The sequence below is a fragment of the Bos mutus genome, chromosome X (assembly GCF_027580195.1).
Source record: "Bos mutus isolate GX-2022 chromosome X, NWIPB_WYAK_1.1, whole genome shotgun sequence".
Lineage (NCBI taxonomy): Eukaryota > Metazoa > Chordata > Mammalia > Artiodactyla > Bovidae > Bos > Bos mutus.
The window spans coordinates 107,988,408-108,009,931 of NC_091646.1; the positions used below are offsets into that span (position 1 = coordinate 107,988,408).

Here is a 21,524-nt window from a genome sequence, read left to right on the forward strand (position 1 = left end):
AAGTCGCTCAGTCGTCTCCAACTCTTAGCGACCCCATGGACTGCAGCCTACCAGGCTCTTCCATCCATGGGATTTTCCAGGCAGGAGTAGGCTGCCTGGAGTGGGTTGCTATTTCCTTCTCCACTTCCAATGAATATTCTGGACTAATTTCCTTTAGGATTAACTGGTTGGATCTCCTTGCAGTCCAAGGGACTCTCAAGAGTCTTCTCCAACATCATAGTTCAAAAGCATCAATCCTTTGGCACTCAGCTTTCTTTATGGTCCAACTCTCACATCCATACATGACTACTGGGAAAACCATAGCTTTGACTAGACGGATTTTTGTTGGCAAAGTGATGTTTCTGCTTTTTAATATGCTGTCTAGGTTGGTCATAGCTTTTCTTCCAAGGAACAAGCGTCTTTTAATTTCATGGCTGCAGTCACCATCTGCAGTGATTTTGGAGCCCCCAAAATTAAAGTCTCTCACTGTTTCCATTGTTTCCCCATCTATTTGTCATGAAGTGATGGGACTGGATGCCATGATCTTAGTTTTCTGAATGTTGAGTTTTAAGCCAACTTTTTCACTCTCCTATTTTACTTTCATCAAGAGGCTCTTTAGTTCTTCGCTTTCTGCCATAAGGGTGGTGTCATTTGCATATCTGAGGTTATTGATATTTCTCCCTGCCATCTTGATTCCAGCTTGTGCTTCATCCAGCCCGGCATTTCACATGATGTACTCCGCATATAAATAAGCAGGGTGACAATATACAGCCTTGACATACTCCTTTCTCAATTTGGAACCAGTCTGTTGTGCCATGTACAGTTCTAACTGTTGCTTGGCTTGCATACAATTTCTCAAGAGGCAGGTCAGGTGGTTTGATATTCCCATCTCTTGAAGAATTTTCCACAGTTTGTTGTGATCCAGATAGTCAAAGGTTTTGGCATAATCAATAAATCAGAAGTAGATGCTTTTCTGGAACTCTCTTGTTTTTTTGATGATCCAACAGATGTTGGCAATTTGATCTCTGGTTCCTCTGCCTTTTATAAATCCAGCTTGAACATCTGGAAGTTCACGGCTCACATACTGTTGAAGCCTGGCTTGGAGAATTTTGACCATTACTTTGCTAGCATGTGAGATGAGTGCAATTGTGCAGTAGCTTGAACATTCTTTGGCATTGCCTTTCTTAGGGATTGGAATGAAAACTGACGTTTTCCAGTCCTGTGGCCACTGATGAGTTTTCCAAATTTGCTGGCCTAGGCTCCTATCAAATTATTCCTTTTGTCCTGGGTCCCAGTACACATGAAATTTTTGTGTGGGCCCTTGAAGCATAGAGTCTGTATTTCCCCTAGTCCTGTGGGGTTCTTGCAATAAACCCCTGCTGGCCTTCAAAGCCAAATGCTCTGGGGGGCTCCTCCCCCGAATGCCAGACCCTCAGTCTGGGGAGCCTGACATGGGGCTCAGAACTCTTACTCCTGTGGGAGAGCTTCTACGATATTATTCTCCATTTTGTGGGTTTCCCGCCTGTGGGTATGGGATTTGATCATATCGTGAGTCTGCCCCTCCTACCCATATTGCTGTGAATTCTTCTTTATGACTTTATTTGTAGAAGATCTCTTCTGGTAGGTTCCAGTCTGTTTCATCAATGGTTGTTCTGCAGATAGTTTTGGTTTTGTTGTGCTCGTAAGAGGAGGTGAGCTCAAGATCTTTCTACTCTCACATCTTGGGCCCCTAAAACTATTTTGATTCTTTATGGAGAATTGCTAACACTTGGCAGTGGTCCCACCTATAAGTCTCCTCTACACTAGCTTTTGTGTAGCAAAGCAATTAAAAAATGTATGGTCTTAACTACCGAGTAACGCACCGACCTGTTGAACCAAAGGTTTTCAAGCTTTTTTCCCCTTCATTTCTGTATTCTGATAGAGTTCATTGACTCTACTGAACAACTAGAGGAATTTGACCTGGAGGAAGATTTCGAGATTCTGAGCATATAGGATAGTGGGAGCTCATCTTGGAGATCTGTCTTCCATCTGGCACCAGAAGAACATGAACTCATCACGTAAAACTTTTTTAGTCAGCAAGTGCCTAATATGCCAACAGCATACAAACTTGATAGGAATCATGACTGAGCCAATCACCATTTCTCAACAAAAAAAAAGAGAGAGAGAATGAACAATATACCCTTTCCCCAGAAGGAACTAAAACAATCATGGAATCTAGGAGCAGAAAGATTAGGAGCCAGCTCTTGCTTCCCAGCTTCTTACATGGCCACAGCAAATCTTCAGCTGCTGGAATGAGGAGGTGGATGTATGGAGGACAGCCAGCAACTCCCACCTTGCTTTCAGCACCAGCAGATGAGAGATGGTTACCTTGTGCTTCTTTACCCTTTCAGGTTTGACTTCTTTGGGCTAAATACTAAGAAGCAATCTGTTCCCTTGCTCTAATAATAAAGTGTTAATCATTGTAACAGAACAATTGTAACAAGAACAAAATGTTCTCGTTAAAGTATTTGAATATGTATTTAAATAATCATAATTGATCTCAAAAAGTATGTCAAAGACATTACATCAAATGCATATTTATTGATCTTCCTATTTGAGAGAAGCTTACTATTGAATGGGTCATTGTCCCCATCTTAACTGATACTTTTGTCAGATGTCACCCTGTCCTTAAATCATTTATCACTTAATTCAGGGGTCTGCAAACTTTTTCTGTCAAGGGCCAGAGAAGAAATATTTTAGGCTCTGAAGGCCATGTAGCATCTGTCACAGCTACTCATCTCTGCTGGTGAAGCACCTAAACAGCCCTAGACAGTGTGCACGCACAAGAGCCTGGCTGTAATGCAATAGAACTTTATTTACCAAAAAAAAGGGGAAGGGCTGGATTTAGCCCCAGGCTGTAGTTTGCTAATCACTGACTTAAATTATTGATTTTTGTTTGGGAAATTAAAAATTGTGGTTGAATTTGACTCCCTTTTGCTTTATAATCATAATTGGAAAGATAATTATTCATGTGGTGACATTTAATCTGTGTATCAAATACTATTTGGGGACTGTTGTTATTGTGCAGTTGCTAAGTCGTGTCCCACTCTATGCGACCTCATGGACTGTAGCCTGCCAGAGGACTGAAATCCTCTGTTTGTGGGATTTCCCAGGCAAGAATACTGGAGTAGGTTGTCATTTCCTCCTCCTCCAGGTGATCTTTGCAATGCAGAGATCAAACCCACGTCTCCTGCACTGGCAGGACGATTCTTTACCACTGAGCCACCTGGGAAGCCCTTAATTTCAAGACTAGCAACATACTAAGTTTTAAAGCACATATTCATCAAATTGGTTTTGCTAACCATCCTCCTGTGTGGATGTACCTCACATCCCAGTGATATTTTCCCATTTTCCACTTGTTGTCTTTTTCAACCTGTATGCATTTCACCTCCATGCTCAACAAAGTGCCCAGCAGGCCCCAGGAAGGCCAGCAACTGCAGTATGAAAACTATCAAATAAAGGAAATAAACCAATCTAAGATGGGTTTTTTTTTTTTTTTTTTGGTACAGTTAAGAATATTTGAATACTCATTTCCTTAGATTCCATATTTTTATTTTACCCAGTAGGTAGTATATTCCAGTGAATTCAGAATTTGAAAGATGCAAAATGGTATTCAGTGAAATGTCTCTCCCTCCCACAAGTCAGTTCTGTTCCTTGAACCCTCCCAATGTTATTAATTTCTTGTTTATCCTTCCAGAGGCTATATTTTATGCATATATGAATACATGCACATATATCTTAGATTTGATTTTAATGACTTTAAAATTTCTCTGCTTTTGATTAATCTACAAATGATCCTGAGAACCCAGAAGTATGGAAAGCCCTTTCTTGAACTCAAGCATGTGATGGGGCTAAAAACAGTAGTAAGCTTATCTTGAAACTTGTAGATTTGTTGCCTATTGGAAGACATTTTCAGCCCTTGACTTTCATTGTATTTTTCTGTGCCTCACTGTTATGTTGTAAAGCTCAACTTGCAGTAACAAGAACCCCCAAGGCTCTGAGGGGGACTTAGGAATTTCAGTGACATGGGCTTTAGAAAAATTTTCATCAAAGAATGTCAAAGAGTCAAATGTTCACATTGAATTCCTTTTATTTGCAATGTACAAAGCTGACACCATGCTTATTACTCAAGAAGTGAAGGTAACAATAGGTTGGATTATACTGATTATGCTTTGTGTGTGTTGGCACAGTTTATATAATATTTAAGGAAACAGAATCACCTGGAAGGAATTGCCTCATGTCAACATAGCTAAGTGTTCTGGGAAACTGATAATTAAAGGAAATGGTTAAAATAATCCCCCTAAACAGAATACGATATAGTTTATAATCTGTCCAGGCTTGCTTTGGGTCTGCTAACTGTTAAAGAGAGCAGTGTGCTAGATTTTTATGAGGCTTAAAAAAACATCAAAATGGTTTAACAGGCTACCTATGAAAGAGCAATTGGATGGAAATTTTAATGGCAAGTCTCTCACAGCCTCAAAATGCAAAGCAACCAGCACTGCAGTGTTGATTTGCCACATTGCACACATCTGGATGGCATTTGGAATAAACAAGGGCTTCTGAGAAATTGGGACAAGGGATTTACCTTTTTGTTCCTGGAGTCAAAAGCAAAATTCACACCTCCTTACCCATCCTCCTCTCTACCCCCAGCCCAGGAGAAAGGGTGGCAGTTCGCATTTCCCTTTATGGGTCTGACCCCATTTGGTACATCCTCTGCTCTACTCTACATCAGGCCAAGTCTGCTGCCTGTGGCTGGGGAGGGAGCTGACAAGGAGGAATTGATTTGTCTACGACCATATGAAGTTGATGAGCCCCTCTTGGCAGCTGGCCTTCCAGCACAGTCGTGCTTACTGTCGAAGGAGTCAAAGCTCACCCCAGGTTACTGGCTAGCACCTCATTCGGTCTCCGTGAAGATTGAGAGTTTGCCCTGTGCAGGCTCCATCCATCCATAATGTTGAACCAGAGAAAATTTTTTTGTGTGTGGAAACACTGGGTTCTAGTTTAAGCCAAATAATGTGTGGTGACTGCTGGACATAGAGGAATGACTCCTTAGCTATCATGAAGAGCTTTCTGATCAAGATGGTGAGGAAAGCGAGCATTCTAAGAAAGTGGTGGCCTAGCGGTCTTTCTGAGGTAGCCATGAAGAATCACGCAAACATCCAGACCGAATTGTAGCACCAGGTTGACTGAAATGGGATAGCAGACCTCAGCAGGGTGGGCTCACCCAGGGGGCCTGAGGGTGGGGGTGACCAAGGTCCAGTAGTCCAGCCCAAACGAGACTCCAAGGTGCAGCTTGACAGATGGGCAAAAGGGCTTAGGCCTTCCTTCTTCAGACCATTCGGGTTTGTGAGGTGACCGTTGTGTGCAGGAGGGGAGGGCATGGGGCAGAGTGGCAGGTGCCACCCTACACGCTTTTCATACACACCTGGCAGCGGCTGACTCGGGTGTGGAGCTGTCCAGCTTTCAGCGTCTCAGATACAGGCTCCTCCCCAAACTGCTGCCTCTCTTCCACTGTTGTCAGCCAGAAACTATATTTGTTGGCAAAGTAGTGGCAGGTGCCCCGGGCACCACTGCATTCGATGAAAGGAGTAGCCCGGAAATCCTCTAGGCAGGATCCAGGAGAGACCAGGGACTGGCCCCCGCCCTCTGCACCGGCGGCTGTGTGCTGAAACGGACAGAGGGTGGCCGTGAGCTGGTCACCTGGGAGGCAACAGGCTCTGCTTCTCCAGCCCTGAGCTCCGGTCCCTTGGTTCAGCCCCCATGTCAGGTCAATAAACCAAACACTGTGTTTTGGATCCTTGTCACCGCCTCAGGGCCAGGAGTGCCCCCTCCGAGCTCCCGAGTGCCCTCCTAGCCCACAGTTCCTGGGCTGTGGCTACATGCTAGACAGCTTCTCTCAGACTGCTGATGCCCGCCAAGTCCCCCAAGTGTGCTAGTGCCCCTGGCAGATTTCCACTGATGAAGAAATCTGAGAAAGGCTGAATTAAAGAAAATTCAGTGGGATTCAGAATGCAGTTCTCAGAACCCTTTGCTCCAAGCCCATGATGGTGTTTTCCAGAGAAGGGAGAGAGCATGGAATAGTCTACCAGGGGGTTAGACCATGGGCCCATCCCCTCATGGATCTGTTAACAGCTCCTACTCTGAAGTCACCTTTATTGGAACTCTTACTTGCAATCTGTACCACGCCCTTGAGGGGGCGTGTCACCTGTTGAGTACAGATGGGCCTCATATTTGGCCTAAAGTTCTGGCCCTCGTGTCACCCAGCTCCCTCAGCACTCGATTTCAGGATTTCCCTCCAAGCACTCCCTACCCTCGGCCTTTACCCTGGGGGAAGGGGCAGTGTGGGGCCTCACCATGAGGAAGGAGTACCCAATCCACAGACTGCGCCAGCCCAGGGGGCACTGTGGGATGGTGATGTCCTGGCTGTGCACAGCAATGGCTTGCGAGGGCGCCTCACACACAGAGCAGCGGCTGATGTACTGGGGGATCTGTGTCTGGCCGACCGGCATCATAGGGATGGGGGCGGTGGTGGAGAGCCAGTAGGACTTATCATTCCGTCGGGCATAGTGGCACACTTCATTGATGTTGCAGTAGATGAATGGCATGGTGCTGAAGCGGGGCAGGCAGGAGCCAGCAAACCCTGGAAGGAGAGAAGATAGGCAGGAGCAGGTAAGGTCTGGCTGAGGGACCAGGCTGGGATTGTCCTCGGAGCCACTATGACTGGACTAGATTGTGGTTTGGATTCATATCCAACTGCTTGTTCCAGAGCATGGTTGCCTCTCCTTCCGGTCCTGGACTACACCCTGATGTCTGCTGATCAAATCTTACTTTCTGTGTACCAGAGAAATTGGATAATGAAAAGAATCTTTTTAGAAACTGAATGAAGACTCCCTAAATCAACCCATTTTGTAAAACCAACATTTAATAGAGTGAGTCTACATTTCACACTCAGCACACCTGAAGACAATTCAGTTAATTCTTGGATAATCATTGTTACTCACAGATCATATTATTATTACTACTACTAATTGCTTTCCTGGTGGCTCAGATGGTAAAGAATCTGCCTTCAAGGCAAGAGACCTGGGTTTAATACCTGGGTCTGAAACATCCTGGAGAAGGGAATGGCAACCCACTCCAGTATTCTTGTCTGGAAATCCCATGGATGGAAGAAACTGATGGGCTACAATCCTTGGGGTCACAAAGAGTCAGATACAAATGAGTGACTAAGCACCTTAGCACTAATCATTAATGTTTAATGGATGGTTAATGCTTTTGAATTGTGGTGCTGGAGAAGATTCTTGAGACTCCTTTGGTCTGCAAGCAGATCAAACCAGTCAATCCTAAAGGAAATCAACCCTAAATATTCATTGGAAGGACTGATGCTGAAGCTCCAATACTTTGGCCATCTGATGCAAAGAGCTGACTCATTGGAAAAGACCCTGATGCTGAGAAAGACTGAAGCAAAAGGAGAAGGGGTGACAGAGGATGAGATAGTTAGATGGCATAACTGACTCATGGACATGAATTTGCACAAACTCTGGGAGATAGTGTAGGACAGAGGAGCCTGGTGTGCTGCAGTCTATGGGGTCACAAAGAGTCAGACGACTTAGCAACTCAACAACAACAAATATATGTAAAACACTGTTCTAAGCATTTTACATGGGTGATTTTTGTAATCCTCACTCCAACCTATGAGACAGGTACTAGAATTAGCCTTGTTCCATTGAGAAGGAGGCAGAAGGTAAAATAGGTTGAATAACATGTCCAGAGTAAGTGGCAGAGCCAGGGTTTGAACCCAGATCTGCATGAATGACTCTAGACCTGGTACTTATAACCCACTATCCAACATGGGCCCACCAATGGTCGGGAGGAACAAGGAGTGGTACTTGTGGGGACAGATGGCCAGGGGTGGTTGTGGGAGCTGGTACCTACCCAGGTCCTGGTTGTGGGCTTTCTCTTGCCCCTCCACGAACAGCAGGCTGTAACCCACCCAGAGCTGGCTCATCCCGCTGGGGCACAGGGGCACCTGTTCTGACTGGCTGTGCTTCACCAAGGTGTAGCCCACTCTCAGGCTCTGTCCAGGCACTCCAGCCCTCCCGAAGGGGCCCGGCTTCCCTGGAGCTCCTGAGATGGAGAGAGCAGAAAAGGGGTGAGCCAGGTACAGCCAATAATAACAGCAGGTACTCACTTGGTGGCAAGCGTTGAGCAGGGGCCATTATGTACAAGCATTAGCTCACTCAATCCTTACAACCTCATCTCTCCAATTTGTGGATAATGAAACTGACTCTCACCACCTACAGCTAGTAAGTGGTAGAACTAGAATGCCAACTCAGATGTATCTGGCTAGAGAGTCCTCATTTTGAAAAGCACACGACCCAGTTTTTCTTCCACAGTCACCCAACCTTGGGTTCTCTGGGATGGGATGAGCAGAGAGGGCTACTTCTCAGGCTGGCGTTGCAGGCTTTCATAGGAGATAACTGAGGACTCACTGAATCAGAGGCAGCAAAGGCAGAGCTGGGGTTAGCGAGGCAAAATCACACCCTCCTTTCCTGTCAGGCATAGCTAACAATCATGGCACTTTTCCTGTGAGCCTCAGGAATGTTGATTTGCCATTTTTGATATAAAAGGAGGTAAGTAGCAGAACAGCTATATCTTACCTCAGTTTTTCTTCTCCCTGGAACCAACCCCCCTTCTGTCCACATCAGAATCCCTTGGTAGAAGGGGGTTGGTGCAGGGCAGGGGAGTCATAGCTCTTAAGAGCTGGAAGAGAACCCAGAGAACTATTTGGAACAGTTTTTCACCTTCTGGAATGTAGGGCTCTGATCCGTCACAGCTCAGAATGGAGTCGGCGTGAATGGATGAGAGCCCAGTTTTCCAGCCTCCTAGTAGTGTCAAGCTTTACTGCCAGATTTCCTAATTCCAAGATTTGAGATTTTGACTCACTACCAAGCCTCAAACCCTTATAGAAGCCCTCTGCCTGCTAGTGCTGACATTGCCAGACCTTCAAATCCTGGAGGGCCTTGTAGTCCAGGGAGACCAGGATCACCAAGAGCCCCAGGTGGGCCAGGGAGTCCACTGGCGCCATCTTTGCCAGGGATGCCAGGTAAACCTTTAGATCCTGCAAGGAGAGAAGGCCCACAGTGAGGTACTCAATGTGGAGGAAGAGGGACTTCTCCAGGTCTTCCCTGGAGAAAGGGGACTTGTGTGTCATGCCCAGGACTCACCAGAAGAGGGCAGATTTGGCCATCACCTGGGAGTGCAGGCTGAGGACAGGGCTGAGCCTCCCAGGCTAGTCCTTAGTTCACGTCTGGGTAGCTCGGCCCTGGGACCCCACTCTGAACTTAGCCCTTCTGAGCCCCTTCACACACCTGTCCTCACTTCCTCTCATCCTCCCAGCAACTCTGGGAAGGACACAGGGCAAATGCTGGGGTCCCGAGTCAGAAATGAGGACACTGAGGCCTAGAGAGACTGTTAGCTTACTCCAGTTGAGGCAAAACTGGAATTAGAAGCTGGATTTTCTGTCCCCCAACCCTGGGTTTTCTCCCTTTCTTTTTATTGCCCACCATACTCCCTCCTTTCTGCAGCAGCACATTAGTGAGGGACAAGCTGTCTGGATTAGCTATTGTGCTCTGCCCGCGTTCTCTGAAGCCAAGTACAATTGCTGGCCCTGGGGGCCCTCCTTCCTGGCAAGAAGATTGGGAGCTTTGTGAGGAAACCAAGGAAATGCTTGATGAAGCTACCCCCTTGAAGCTGCGGGGTTCCTAGCCAGTTGCTTCAGCATCCCAATCAAAGCCATCTCAGCTCCCAACTAAGTTCCCTTTCCCTGGCACCCTACTCACCTTGTAGGCCCACAGGTCCTTGGACCCCAGGGTCTCCCATGAGGCCAGGGATTCCATCAATGCCTGGAAGACCCATGGGTCCAGGGGGAGCCTGGATGGCTTCTGCAATGGGTGTGTGTCCAGGAGCACCTCGAGGGCCGGATAAGCCTGTGGGAGGGTGGAAGAAACGGAAATGTCAGGCAGAGGCAGAGGAGGTGGCTAGGGAAGGCCCCTGGAGGTTCAGTTGGCATCACAGCCTAGGACCTCAAACTCAACCAGCTGGCTTATTGATAGAAGCCAAATAAGTCAATTTGCTTGAGTGCCTACTGAGTTCTAGTCCCTGGTAGATGAGGGGATAGAGCAGTGAGTAAGACCTTTATGAGACAATGGTCTGTTGATAAAGATGAAATATGCATAACCTGACAAAAACCATTAACCTTACTGCAAATTGTGAAAAGTGCTACAAAGGAAATGGAGAGTGCAGTGACTGTGGGATGGAGCAGAGAGGGCTACAGGGTAGAGAACCTGCTGCTGCTAAGTCACTTCAGTCGTGTCCGACTCTGTGCAACCCCATAGATGGCAGCCCACCAGGCTCCCCCGTCCCTGGGATTCTCCAGGCAAGAACACTGGAGTGCGTTGCCATTTCCTTCTCCAATGCATGAAAGTGAAAAGTGAAAGTGAAGTTGCTTAGTCGTGTCCGACTCTTAGCGACCTCATGGACTGCAGCCTACGAGGCTCCTCTGTCCATGGGATTTTCCAGGCAAGAGTACTGGAGTGGGGTGCCATTGCCTTCTCCGAGAGAACCTGCTTTAGTGATAAGTGGCCTTTTACAATCAGTGACACCTAAGCTGAGATTATTAAAGCATTAGAAGGGGCTGGAGGTAGTATTCCAGGAAGTAGAACTAGCATGTGCAAAGGCCCTGTGGCCAGCCAGGGTGTGATGTTTTTGGATAACAGAAAGAGGCCAGTGTGAGAAAAGCACAGTGAGCAGCAAAGGGTAAAAGCTGGTGATGAGGGATGCCATGGGATACCAATGGATGATTTCTGCTTTTATAAGACCTCTCCTACCACAGTCTGGAGAAACGATTGTTGGGGGAGGTGCATAATGAAAGCAGGGAGACCAGTCAGCAGGTCACCACAGTGATTCACATGAGAAATGTTGGTGGCTTGGATCTGAGAGGTATTGGTGGAGGTGATGAGAGGGGAGTGGATGCAAGGCCCATTCTGGAAACACAGCCCCCAGGAGTTGCTAATAGGATTGGATGTGTGTGATTGAGGGGAGTGGTGTAAAAGACAGGCTTCATTTCTGGATTCAGCAAATGGATAAGTGGTAACTGAGTGCCAGCCCAGTACGCACTAATGCAGAAATGATGCAGAGAGGGGAGATCAGTGGTAGGATTCATGGTTGCAAGGCAGCAGTGGCCTTCAGTCCTGGGAGCTGATGGTGGCAGAGGTATTCCCGAGGTGGACAAACTCCGTTTCTGGCACGGTGATAAATGACTCCTGAAAGAATCTCACTCCAAGCCCTCCCTCGAACTCAGGAACATGCTCTCAACTCACCTCTTGGCCCCGCCTTCCCCTTCATCCCGGGAAGTCCTGGGTCTCCAGGTGGTCCAACCTTGCCTGGAGTCCCCATGAAGCCAGGCTCACCTCTCATGCCTGGCAAAGCCCAAAGGAAAGCAAGTCAGGGCCTGGCACGGTGGTGCTGGTGGGGGAAGGGGGCTTGAGATTAAGCAGAGACAAAGGCCGGAAGAGCATCATCAGCCGGTCTCTGTTCACAGGGTGGCAGGAAGGGGCCATCTCCAACTGTGGAGTGGGAAAGGGCCCAGTTGCCAGCCATGCAGTCATACCTTTCAATCCTAGCTCTCCAGGGAGGCCAGAGAAACCTGGAATTCCTTGGTCTCCTTTGGGCCCTTGAGGGCCAGGAATTCCAGGGAAGCCAGGGTCTCCAGGGTCGCCTTGATCTGAGGCAGGCCCAGGGGGGCCTGGGGGCCCAGGAGGGCCTGGGCGGCCTAGGAATAAGATAGGAAGAGGGATGAGGGCAGGGGACAGAGGAAACGGCCGCTGTGGAAGGCCTTGACATTGATAGGAAGCCAAAGCCCATTCCCAAGGCAAATAATGTTCCCTCGCCTTCTGTGGGGCCCCAGTGACCAGACCTTCCCAAACCCTTTTAGCAAAATGTAGCCCATTCTGGTCCCCTGTGTCCCTGCAGCGGGAGGGGTGTGAGGCTGGACTGTAGACAAGGCAATGCCAGCCTTTTTTGGGCTTCCTGGCTTTACCTCGTTCTCCATCTAGGCCTGGTCGCCCAGGGTCACCAGGCTGTCCTTCTATGACTGAAGGCAAGGAGAGGCCCAGTGCACCGGGGAGACCAGCGGCGCCCTGGAGACCTGGAAAACCTGCAAAGAATAAATAAAAGGGGCTGCAGGGGCTTTGTGTACCTAAGAGAGGGCCAGGCTCTCTCAGAGAAAATGGAAGCCATTAGGTAGCAGCCAGAGCAGCCTAGGCCAGCAGAGAGGGCTCTTGTCCCTTGCTCCTCCCTTGGCAGCCAGTGGCCCCAAACAGCTGACAGGAGCTCAGAGAGGCCCCACTGGCATTGAATTGGGATGAATAGAGCCTCAGAAAGTTCTAGCTCTCCAACCTCTCTGGTAATAGAAATATGGTAAACAGATTTCCCCAAAATCAGGAAGAAAAGAAGGTATAACTGTAGCACTTGGAACTGAAGTTCCCTGAGGTGTTTTTACACCTACTGTCCCTATTGTATAATGTTTCATTCAGTTAGCCAGTCTTGTCTGCTGCTGACCAGAGAAGGTTATAGACGGAGGTAGGGTGTAGCCCCTAACCAGTCAGAAGAGAACCTCACCTGCTCCAGCAGAATGGAGGTGGGAAGGGTGCTGAGACCCCTGGTGTCTTATCTGGCTAATTTCTGGGTCTTCCAGGCAAGCTGGAAACCAGTGTTATAGGTGATTCATGATATTAGCTAAATGCTTTCTTAATTGCCTAAATCCCTTCTCCGTTTGGCCAAGGAAAATAGCCACTTACTGGCCTACGTACATAATATTTGCTCAAATTTCTGTTTGTGGGATGATTTCTATTAGGTTCAAAACCAAAAAAATTTCAACAGATTATAGAAGATGTATGTAATATGCATACATCAAAAACATAGATGATAATCTTGCTGGGAAAACATATCAAAGCCACATATACAAATGCAGAAATCTATTTTATTCTTGTAACATGGAAGGAGTGTATTTATTACTTTGGTATATTCTAGAAGGTATTTAAATGAAGAGGAATTAATTCAAATTGATTGATAAACTGTTTTGCTGGTTGAGATTCTTGTTTGTGACAAGAAAATACCAAAATATTAATGTTGCATTTGATTGTTCTGACCAAAAAGCTGAAAATATTAATGTAGACTTTCTCATATTTTGCTAAGAAATAGAAAATCCATGAAAACTTGTAAGGGAAGATGGCAGATTGGTTAATTTGGGCATCATTAATAGCTCATTGATTAATTGAATACTGATGAAACATAAATGAGGAAAAAATAAATATCAATAAGTCTCCAACTATTAGAAGTCTGGAAAAGAAACAAAGTAAAATCAAAAAGCAAAACTAGTCACAAAACCACATGGTACTACTTTTAGTTATGTCTTGATGAGTCTTTGAAGTAGTTTTTATTTTCATAAAGGTAAAAATCTGAAAAGAAAGACATACTGTATTTTTGTCCTGAAGATATATCTTCATATATCTATACATATATATGGGCTGAAATTATGCAAAACAAGTAAACAAGACACCACATATAGTAGAGTAAGTGTGGGCTAGGCACAGATTATGAAGTTTGTTTCCATGGCAATTTTTGCAGCCAACTCCTCTTTTCGAACTGTTTCTTGATTTTAAAATTACACTAATATATTATTAAACCTGAAATAAAGGTACTACTGACCTCACATAGTTAAAAAAAAAAAGCTCAAGTGTTTCTTTAAGAATGAGGTATTTTCAGTGATCACATGATGGAAATGCAAGATGGCATATTTTCCCAACTTATTCCATCATCACAGCCCTAAAAAAAAACCCCAAAATATACTAATGTGGCCTCTCAGTATATACTGCAAATATGGAAATCAATGGCATAATTTAATGTTATTTAGATAAATGTTTTGTAGGGACAGGGTTTGCTCCTAGGAAATTTCCTAAGGGGTAAACCTTTGTTATACATTGATTTCTATAATCAAATTAGAGATTCAGTTACTGTTGGGGGATATGATATTTGATATGTATGTTTTAAAACAAATTCTTTTAATTAGATATTGAGAAGAAGAGAAGAATATTTATAAACCATATGTAAACAATCATCTAGATAGAATGAACATCTGTGTTCCAACCACCCAATTTAAGGAAAAGAAGATAGCAATACCTTTGAATTTCTTTTTCTTTCCTGGCTTTTTTGTTTTAAGTTTATTTATTTTTAATTGGAGTGTAATTGCTTTCAATGTTGTGTTGGCATCTGCCATACATCATCGTGAAGCAGCCATAGGTGTACATAAGTCCCCTCCCTCTTGAACCTGCCTCCCACCCCATCGCATCCCTCTAGGTTGTTCTTTTCAGACCCTTTACAGATTTCACCATCTTCCCTCCCTCCCAGAGGCAACCAGTCCTGAGGTTTGTGTTCATCATTCCCTTTTCATCACAGTTTGAATATCCATGCATATTTGCATCCCTAAACAACATATTGGTTGGAATCACACTAAACATATTCCTCTTCAACTTCCCCTTTCTCCCCCTTCAACATTATGCACCTGAAATGTATCCATCTTGACTTGTGCTGTTTGCTGCATTTGTATTTGTGGTTTTATTACCTCAGATAGCCAAAGGCAATGAATAATGTAATGACCAGGAATTCATAGTCAAGATTTAAAAACAGAAAAGGCATGCCTGTGCTTCCACCCAGGACCCAGACCTTTCTCTATCTCCTGCCAAAGAAGCCATAAAGCTTCCCTTCCTAAGCCCTCACTTCTGGAGAAACTGCTGGCTTTCAGAAAAGTACAGGTTGGTCCAGACAAAGGAAAGAGTAAACACAGAGACAGCAGATGCCCCAACATAAAATGCAGCTGGAAATGAATTAATGCATGAATATAGTTCCTGGAAAACCTACGCAGATTATACAAACATGCACATAAATGCATAAAGTGATGTGCTGGACATCAGGCCCCAGAACTATGAGGAACAGAACATTTTGCATACATGATTTCCCCAGGTAACATGTGATAGTAGAATGGCCAATGTTTCTTGACCAACTACTACGTGCCATGCTAAGGTGCAAGGTGCTTAGTCGCTCAGTCATGTCTGACTCTTTTGTGACCCCATGGACTGAAGCCTGCCAGGCTCCTCTGTCATGGGATTTCCCAGGCAAGAATACTGAAGTGGGTTGCCATTTCCTTCTCCAGAGGCTCTTCTCGACCCAGGGATCAGACCCAGGATTCCTGCATTGCAGGCAGATTCTTTACCACCTGAGCCACCAGGGAAGCTGCCATGCACTGTGCTAGGTGCTTCCATATGTATTACCTCACTCCTCATTGATGTTTCACCAAATATATAGGGTAGATTCTCTTATTCACATTTTATAGAAAAGGAAACCTATGGGTTCCTTTGGGATGGAGGGGTGAGTAACCTCCTTGTTCAAGGTCATGTAGCTAGTGAGAAGGAGAGCTGGGATTTGAATCCAGTAGTCCGACTTCAGAGCCCCTGCTCTCAGCTATGGTGATGCATGAAATGAATGTCTTGTTCTACACTGAGTGGGAGGTATATGCATCTCTACAACATTTCTAAGGAGAGTTAAAGAATCAGAATTCATTCTTATTATTTGAGAGGTGGGGGAAGTGAAAAAAGTGAAAGTGAAAGTCAGTCGGTTGTGTCTGATTCTCTGTGACCCATGGACTGTAGCCCACCAGGCTCCTCTGTCCATGGAATTCTCCAGGCAAGAATACTGGAGTGGGTAGCTATGCCCATCTCCAGGGGATCTTCCTGACCCAGGGATTGATCCCAGGTCTCCTTCATTGGAGGCAGATTCTTTACTGTTTGAGCCATCAGGGAAGCCCGAGAAGTAGGGGAAGGGAGACTCAGAAAGGGACTTCAGACTATGTGATGAGTCAGGGGCTGAGATTAAGGTGAAATCTATTTCTAGTAAACCCAGTAAATCCTAATTAACTGCTTGCTGTGTGCCTATCCTAGGGAGATATTTATCCTCTTAGTCTTGGCTTCCTTCCAGCAGCCACAACTGTCTTCTCAGGGCCCCATGACTGCCAACTGCCCTGGACACCAAGAGATTTCTGGAAAACCTCTCGCTAAGTGGACAAGCCCAGTCCCTCAGGACCATTAAAACTAGACTCTGACAAAGTGAGAAAGAGAGGCCCTGTGGTTAATAAGGGAGAGCTGGAGGGAAGCTGGAGGCTAGAGAGGACTCATTGAACTGCTCTCTGACACCCCTTCCTGGGAAAGCCTGAGGTGGAGCCTACCCTCTTTTTGTCAGTAGTTGGGTTCTGAAATCCCCAGAGATGTAAAGACATGCACAACTCATCCCTGGGAGCCACATGACCCCAAGGAACCCCAACCCTGGCTGCCCAGCCAAGCGTAACTTGGGCTTACTTACCTTGACTACCTTTGGGTCCTCTTATACCTGGCTTTCCTGGGGCTCCGATGCCAATTCCTGGAGAACCTTTTTCCCCTTTGGGACCAGGCAAGCCAGCTGGCCCAGGCACACCGGTTATACTAGGTCCTAGGAGGAGATGCAGAGAGATGTGGGGACACAACTCAGTGGGGCTGAGGCCCTTGTGCCCAGCTCACTTGCAGGGAGTCTGCCTCACAGACACCAGAGGCTGAGGGCTGAAATGATAGGGAGGAGAGCTGATGCAGGTAGAAGGACAAACTCCATTCAACTTTCTACCCCTCCCCCCCCCACACACACACATCAAGGCATCCCCAACTGGGGGCTGGCAAGGACATCTAAAGGGCTTCCCTGATAGCTCAGTTGGTAAAGAATCTCCTGCAATGCAGGAGACCCTGGTTCAACTGCTGGAGAAGGGATAGGCTACCCACTCCAGTATTCTTGGGCTTCCCTTGTGGCTCAGCTGGTAAGAATCTGCCTGCAATGTGGAGGACCTGGGTTCAATCCTTGGGTTGGGAAGATCCCCTGGAGAAGGGAAAGGCTACCCACTCCAGTAAATAAGGTAATTCAGGTATAATATTTAGCCTAATGCTCAATAAATGTTAACCAAATTTATATAAAACTCTAATCTAGCCACCTCTAACCACTGTTTTGGGCTTCCCTTGTGGCTCAGCTGGTAAAGACTCCACCTGCAATGTGGGAGACCTGGGTTCGATCCCTGGGTTGGGAAGATCCTCTGGAGAAGGGAAAGGCTACCCACTTCAGTATTCTGGCCTGGAGAATTCCATGGACTGTATAAGTCCATGGGGTCGCAAAGAGTCAGACACGACTGAGCGACTTCCACTCACTCATACTAAGGACATCTAGGAGTCTAAGGATATGGGATACATTGTGGCCTAGAACTCAAGATCAGCCCCATCAGGCTTTTGGAAGAGTTGGTGTTCTCCTCCTTGCCTTCCAGGGTCTTGCTTACCTGGAGTTCCATGAGTCCCCTTGGTTCCTGGAAGCCCATTCAGTCCATGTAAACCTGGAAGTCCAGGGAAACCTGAGGGGAGAGAAGATCAGAAATGATTCCAGCAACTCTGAATCATGAAGGGTCAGCAAAAGGTCCTGCCCCCGAGGGCACTGCAAAGTCCTCATTTCAAAGGTCCTGAGCATTCTTGAAGCATTAATTAATGCCCTAAGGGAGACTGGACCACCCTTAGTCTCTACCTTCCACCCTAAGTGTTTCTGCCTCTCATTAGAGACCAGCTCCCAGGTGGCGCTAATGGCAAAGAACCTGCCTGCTGATTCAGGAGACGTGAGATAAGGGTTTGATCCCTGGGTTGGAAAGATCCTCTGAAGGAGGGCACTGCAACCCACTCCAGTATTCTTGTCTGGAGAATCCCATGGACAGAGGAGCCTGGTGGGCTACAGTCTAAGGGGTTGCAAAGAGTCAGACTTGACTGAGCGACTGAACATGCATGTACACATAGCTTTAAGAGCAGTGCTGTCCTGTGCTAAGTCACTTTAGTCATGTCCGACTCTTTGCGACCCTATGGACTGTAGCCCGCCAGGCTCCTCTGTCCATGGGATTCTCTAGGCAAGAATACTGGAGTGGGTTGCCATGCCCTCCTCCAGGATGGTAGATAATTAGGTAACTTCAAGAAGAACTCAGAGTGGCAATGCCAAGACCTTGAGTTGCCAGCTCCCAGAGACTTGCTGCCCGATCTCAGTCAGGGAAAGGCTACCTATGCCAGGGCGGTGATCTTCCTTCCTAACTCTGCTCTCCATGGACCCCATGTTTTCCTGCTTCCACTCATGCCCGTCCTCCTTTCTTCCTCCTTTCCCATTACCTCTCATGCAGCTCAGTCAATGACTCCCCTGGATATGGCTTAACCCCAGCTAGGGTCTCCTAATAGAAAGTAGTTACTACCCTTTTTTGAGGAAAGGACCCTTTTCCCCACTGCCACGCCCTAATACACATACCTTTGGTTCCTATTAGGCCAGGGGGACCCAGGGGCCCAGTTGCCCCTGGGTGGCCTGGAGAACCTGGAAGCCCTGGATTTCCTCTCATGCCTGCAACTCCGGGGAGTCCTAAGAATGAAAAAAAGGCAGAAATCAGAAGGAGTCTTGACGCTGATCTGAAATTTTTCAGAATAAAGTTGTCGTGTGTCATGGTACCTAGGGAGCCAGGAAGGCCAACATCTCCAGAAATACCAACTTTCCCATCTTCACCTTTGTTTCCTGGGAAACCCACATCACCAACTGGTCCGTCTTTTCCTTTCACACCTACAAAATCAAGAAAAGTGCTGAGTGATCAGGGTATAGTTCAGGGAGTATGTTCCTCCACAGGAGGTGGGGGTAGGGGCAGGAAGGTGAAGCCATTTTGAGCCACCATGGCAGCTGGATCCAATGAAGAAACTCTGAAAGGTATTGTGGCAGCTGTCTTCATACTTGAAAGGTGCCACCCAACTGAAAGGGCATGGCAACCTACTCTAGAATTCTTGCCTGGAGAATCCCATTGACAGAGGAGCCTGGTGGGCTACAATCCATGGGGTCACACAGAGTTGGACATGACTGAAGCGACTTAGCATGCACACATGCCCAACTGAAAAAGTAAGTAAACTTGTTCTGAGTGTTCCCAGAAGTAGGAGTGATGAGTGGAAAGGTTCCAGAAGTAGTTTGGATAACTATAAATTAAGGGAGTGGACACCATTATCTTAAAGGTCTTAGACTATCCTGTAAGTCTGTGAGTCTTGAAGAAAAAGTAGGCTGGTTTGCTTGGGGAAAATGTTGACTGCCTCTGAGTGGATATATGTCAGGTAGGAATTTTTCTGCACTGGACAGAAGTTGCAGAACTTAGGTTTGGCCTCCAAAATTCCTTCCAATGCTCAGTTTTAAGGAGTCTGTGAAATGTAGGAGACAAAAGTACAGCAGCCTTACCTTTGAAACCAGACTCCCCAGGTTGTCCCTTGGGTCCTGGGCTACCAGAAATTCCAAGTGTCTGGCCTTGATCTCCTGGGGATATCAAGATACTGTTTAATTCATCAGGAGAAGGTATAGCTCAATTTGCAGCAAATAAGAAAAAAAGTTTTTATATTGGGGTATAGCAAAAAGATCTTTTGAAGGAAAAATCACGGCCAGGGAAACTCCTTGACACAATTACCCATTGGGTAAAATGTTATGCTTTTATGCTGCAATGCAGGGCTGGGATGCTACCAGGCTATTGGTAAGAAATGCTGCTACATGCAGCATATCTCCACTGGGAAACACATTACTAGGCTTGGTATGGGCAGAGAAGATGATAGGAGGAGCCCTAAAATATCACCAGAAGAGGAGACTGTCTAGAGCTGAGGGTGTCCTCTGCTGCTGAATCTGGAAGGCAGGTGGGTCAAACCACTGCTATTCGCCTACTTTTGACTAACAAAGATTGCAAAGGGGGTTTGGCCAAAGCAGAAGTGCAAATTGGTTCATTTTCTTGTAAACACACAGTCTCCCCCAGGGAGAACCCTGGGCCTGTTAGAAATCCACCTTTGCTCTGGAAAAACACAGTAAAAGGGGAAATGTTCCTTATCTTTCTTTAACAAAAGAATTTTTTTAATTATTTTTTTTGGAGGATAAATTGCTTTACAATGTTGTGTTGGTTTCTGCCATACAATAATGTGAATCAATCATAAGTATAACATATATCCCCTCCCTCTTGAACCTCCCTCCCACCCACCTCCTCATCCCACCCATCTAGGTTGTCACAGAGCACGGGGTTGAGCTCCCTGTGTTATACAGCAACTTCCCACTAGCTAGCTATTTTACATATGGTAATGTACAAGCCAGGCTTCAGCAATACATGAACCATGAACTTCCAGATGTTCAAGCTGGTTTTAGAAAAGGCAGAGGAACCAGAGATCAAATTGCCAACACCCGCTGGATCATCGAAAAAGCAAGAGAGTTCCAGAAAAACATCTATTTCTGCTTTATTGACTATGTCAAAGCCTTTGACTGTATGGATCACAATAAACTGTGGAAAATTCTGAAAGAGGTGGGAATACCTGACCTGCCTCTTGAGAAACCTATATGCAGGTCAGGAAGCAACAGTTAGAACTGGACATGGAACAACAGACTGGTTCCAAATAGGAAAAGGAGTACGTCAAGGCTGTATATTGTCACCCTGCTTATTTAACTTATATGCAGAGTACATTATGAGAAATGCTGGGCTGGAAGAAGCACAAGCTGAAATCAAGATTGCCGGGAGAAATATCAATAACCTCAGAGATGCAGATGATACTACCCTTATGGCAGAAAGTGAAGAGGAACTAAAGAGCCTCTTGATGAAGGTGAAAGAGGAGAGTGAAAAAGTTGGCTTAAAGCTCAACATTCAGAAAACTAAGATCATGGCATCTGGTCCCATCACTTCATGGGAAATAAATGGGGAAACAGTGTCAGACTTTATTTCTTTGGGCTCCAAAACCACTGCAGATGGTGACTGCAGCCATGAAATCAAAACACGCTTACTCCTTGGAAGGAAAGTTATGACCAACCTAGATAGCATATTAAAAAGCAGAAACATTACTTTGCCAACAGAGGTCCATCTAGTCAAGGCTATGGTTTTTCCAGTGGTCATGTATGGATGTGAGAGTTGGACTGTGAAGAAAGCTGAGCACCAAAGAATTGATGCTTTTGAACTGTGGTGTTGGAGAAGACTCTTGAGAGTCCCTTGGACTGCAAGGAGATCCAACCAGTCCATTCTAAAGGAGATCAGTCCTGGGTGTTCATTGGAGGGACTGATGCTGAAGCTGAAACTCCAGTACTTTGGCCACCTCATGCGAAGAGTTGACTCATTAGAAAAGACCCTGATGACGGCAGAGGATGAGATGGCTGGATGGCATCACTGACTCGATGGACATGAGTATGGGTAAACTCCAGGAGTTGGTGATGGACAGGGAGGCTTGGCGTGCTGCGATTCATGGGGTTGCAGAGTTGGACACAACTGAGCAACTGAACTGAACTGAACTGAACTGAATGTATATATTTCATTGCTACTC

General features: G+C 46.2%; 2 protein-coding genes across 4 annotated transcripts in view; one reads left to right on the plus strand and one right to left on the minus strand.

The window, feature by feature from the left end:
* Positions 1–4,721, plus strand: part of ATG4A (autophagy related 4A cysteine peptidase) — an 80,204-nt gene extending 75,483 nt beyond the window's left edge. For both annotated transcript variants that reach the window (XM_070366117.1, XM_005910840.2), the window contains one exon: positions 1,901–4,721. In XM_070366117.1, coding sequence (XP_070222218.1) covers positions 1,901–1,971 — 71 coding nt within the window. In that variant the 3' untranslated portion in view covers positions 1,972–4,721. The remainder of the gene's footprint in view (positions 1–1,900) is intronic.
* Positions 4,721–21,524, minus strand: part of COL4A6 (collagen type IV alpha 6 chain) — a 336,867-nt gene continuing 320,063 nt past the window's right edge. For both annotated transcript variants that reach the window (XM_070366116.1, XM_014483351.2), the window contains 13 exons: positions 19,429–19,503; positions 18,667–18,774; positions 18,472–18,579; positions 17,477–17,548; positions 16,489–16,614; positions 12,116–12,232; positions 11,687–11,848; positions 11,397–11,495; positions 9,858–10,004; positions 9,020–9,136; positions 7,951–8,142; positions 6,372–6,658; positions 4,721–5,683 (listed from right to left, as the gene is read on the minus strand). In XM_070366116.1, the coding sequence (XP_070222217.1) occupies positions 5,423–5,683; positions 6,372–6,658; positions 7,951–8,142; positions 9,020–9,136; positions 9,858–10,004; positions 11,397–11,495; positions 11,687–11,848; positions 12,116–12,232; positions 16,489–16,614; positions 17,477–17,548; positions 18,472–18,579; positions 18,667–18,774; positions 19,429–19,503 (1,871 nt within the window). In that variant the 3' untranslated portion in view covers positions 4,721–5,422. The remainder of the gene's footprint in view (positions 5,684–6,371; positions 6,659–7,950; positions 8,143–9,019; positions 9,137–9,857; positions 10,005–11,396; positions 11,496–11,686; positions 11,849–12,115; positions 12,233–16,488; positions 16,615–17,476; positions 17,549–18,471; positions 18,580–18,666; positions 18,775–19,428; positions 19,504–21,524) is intronic.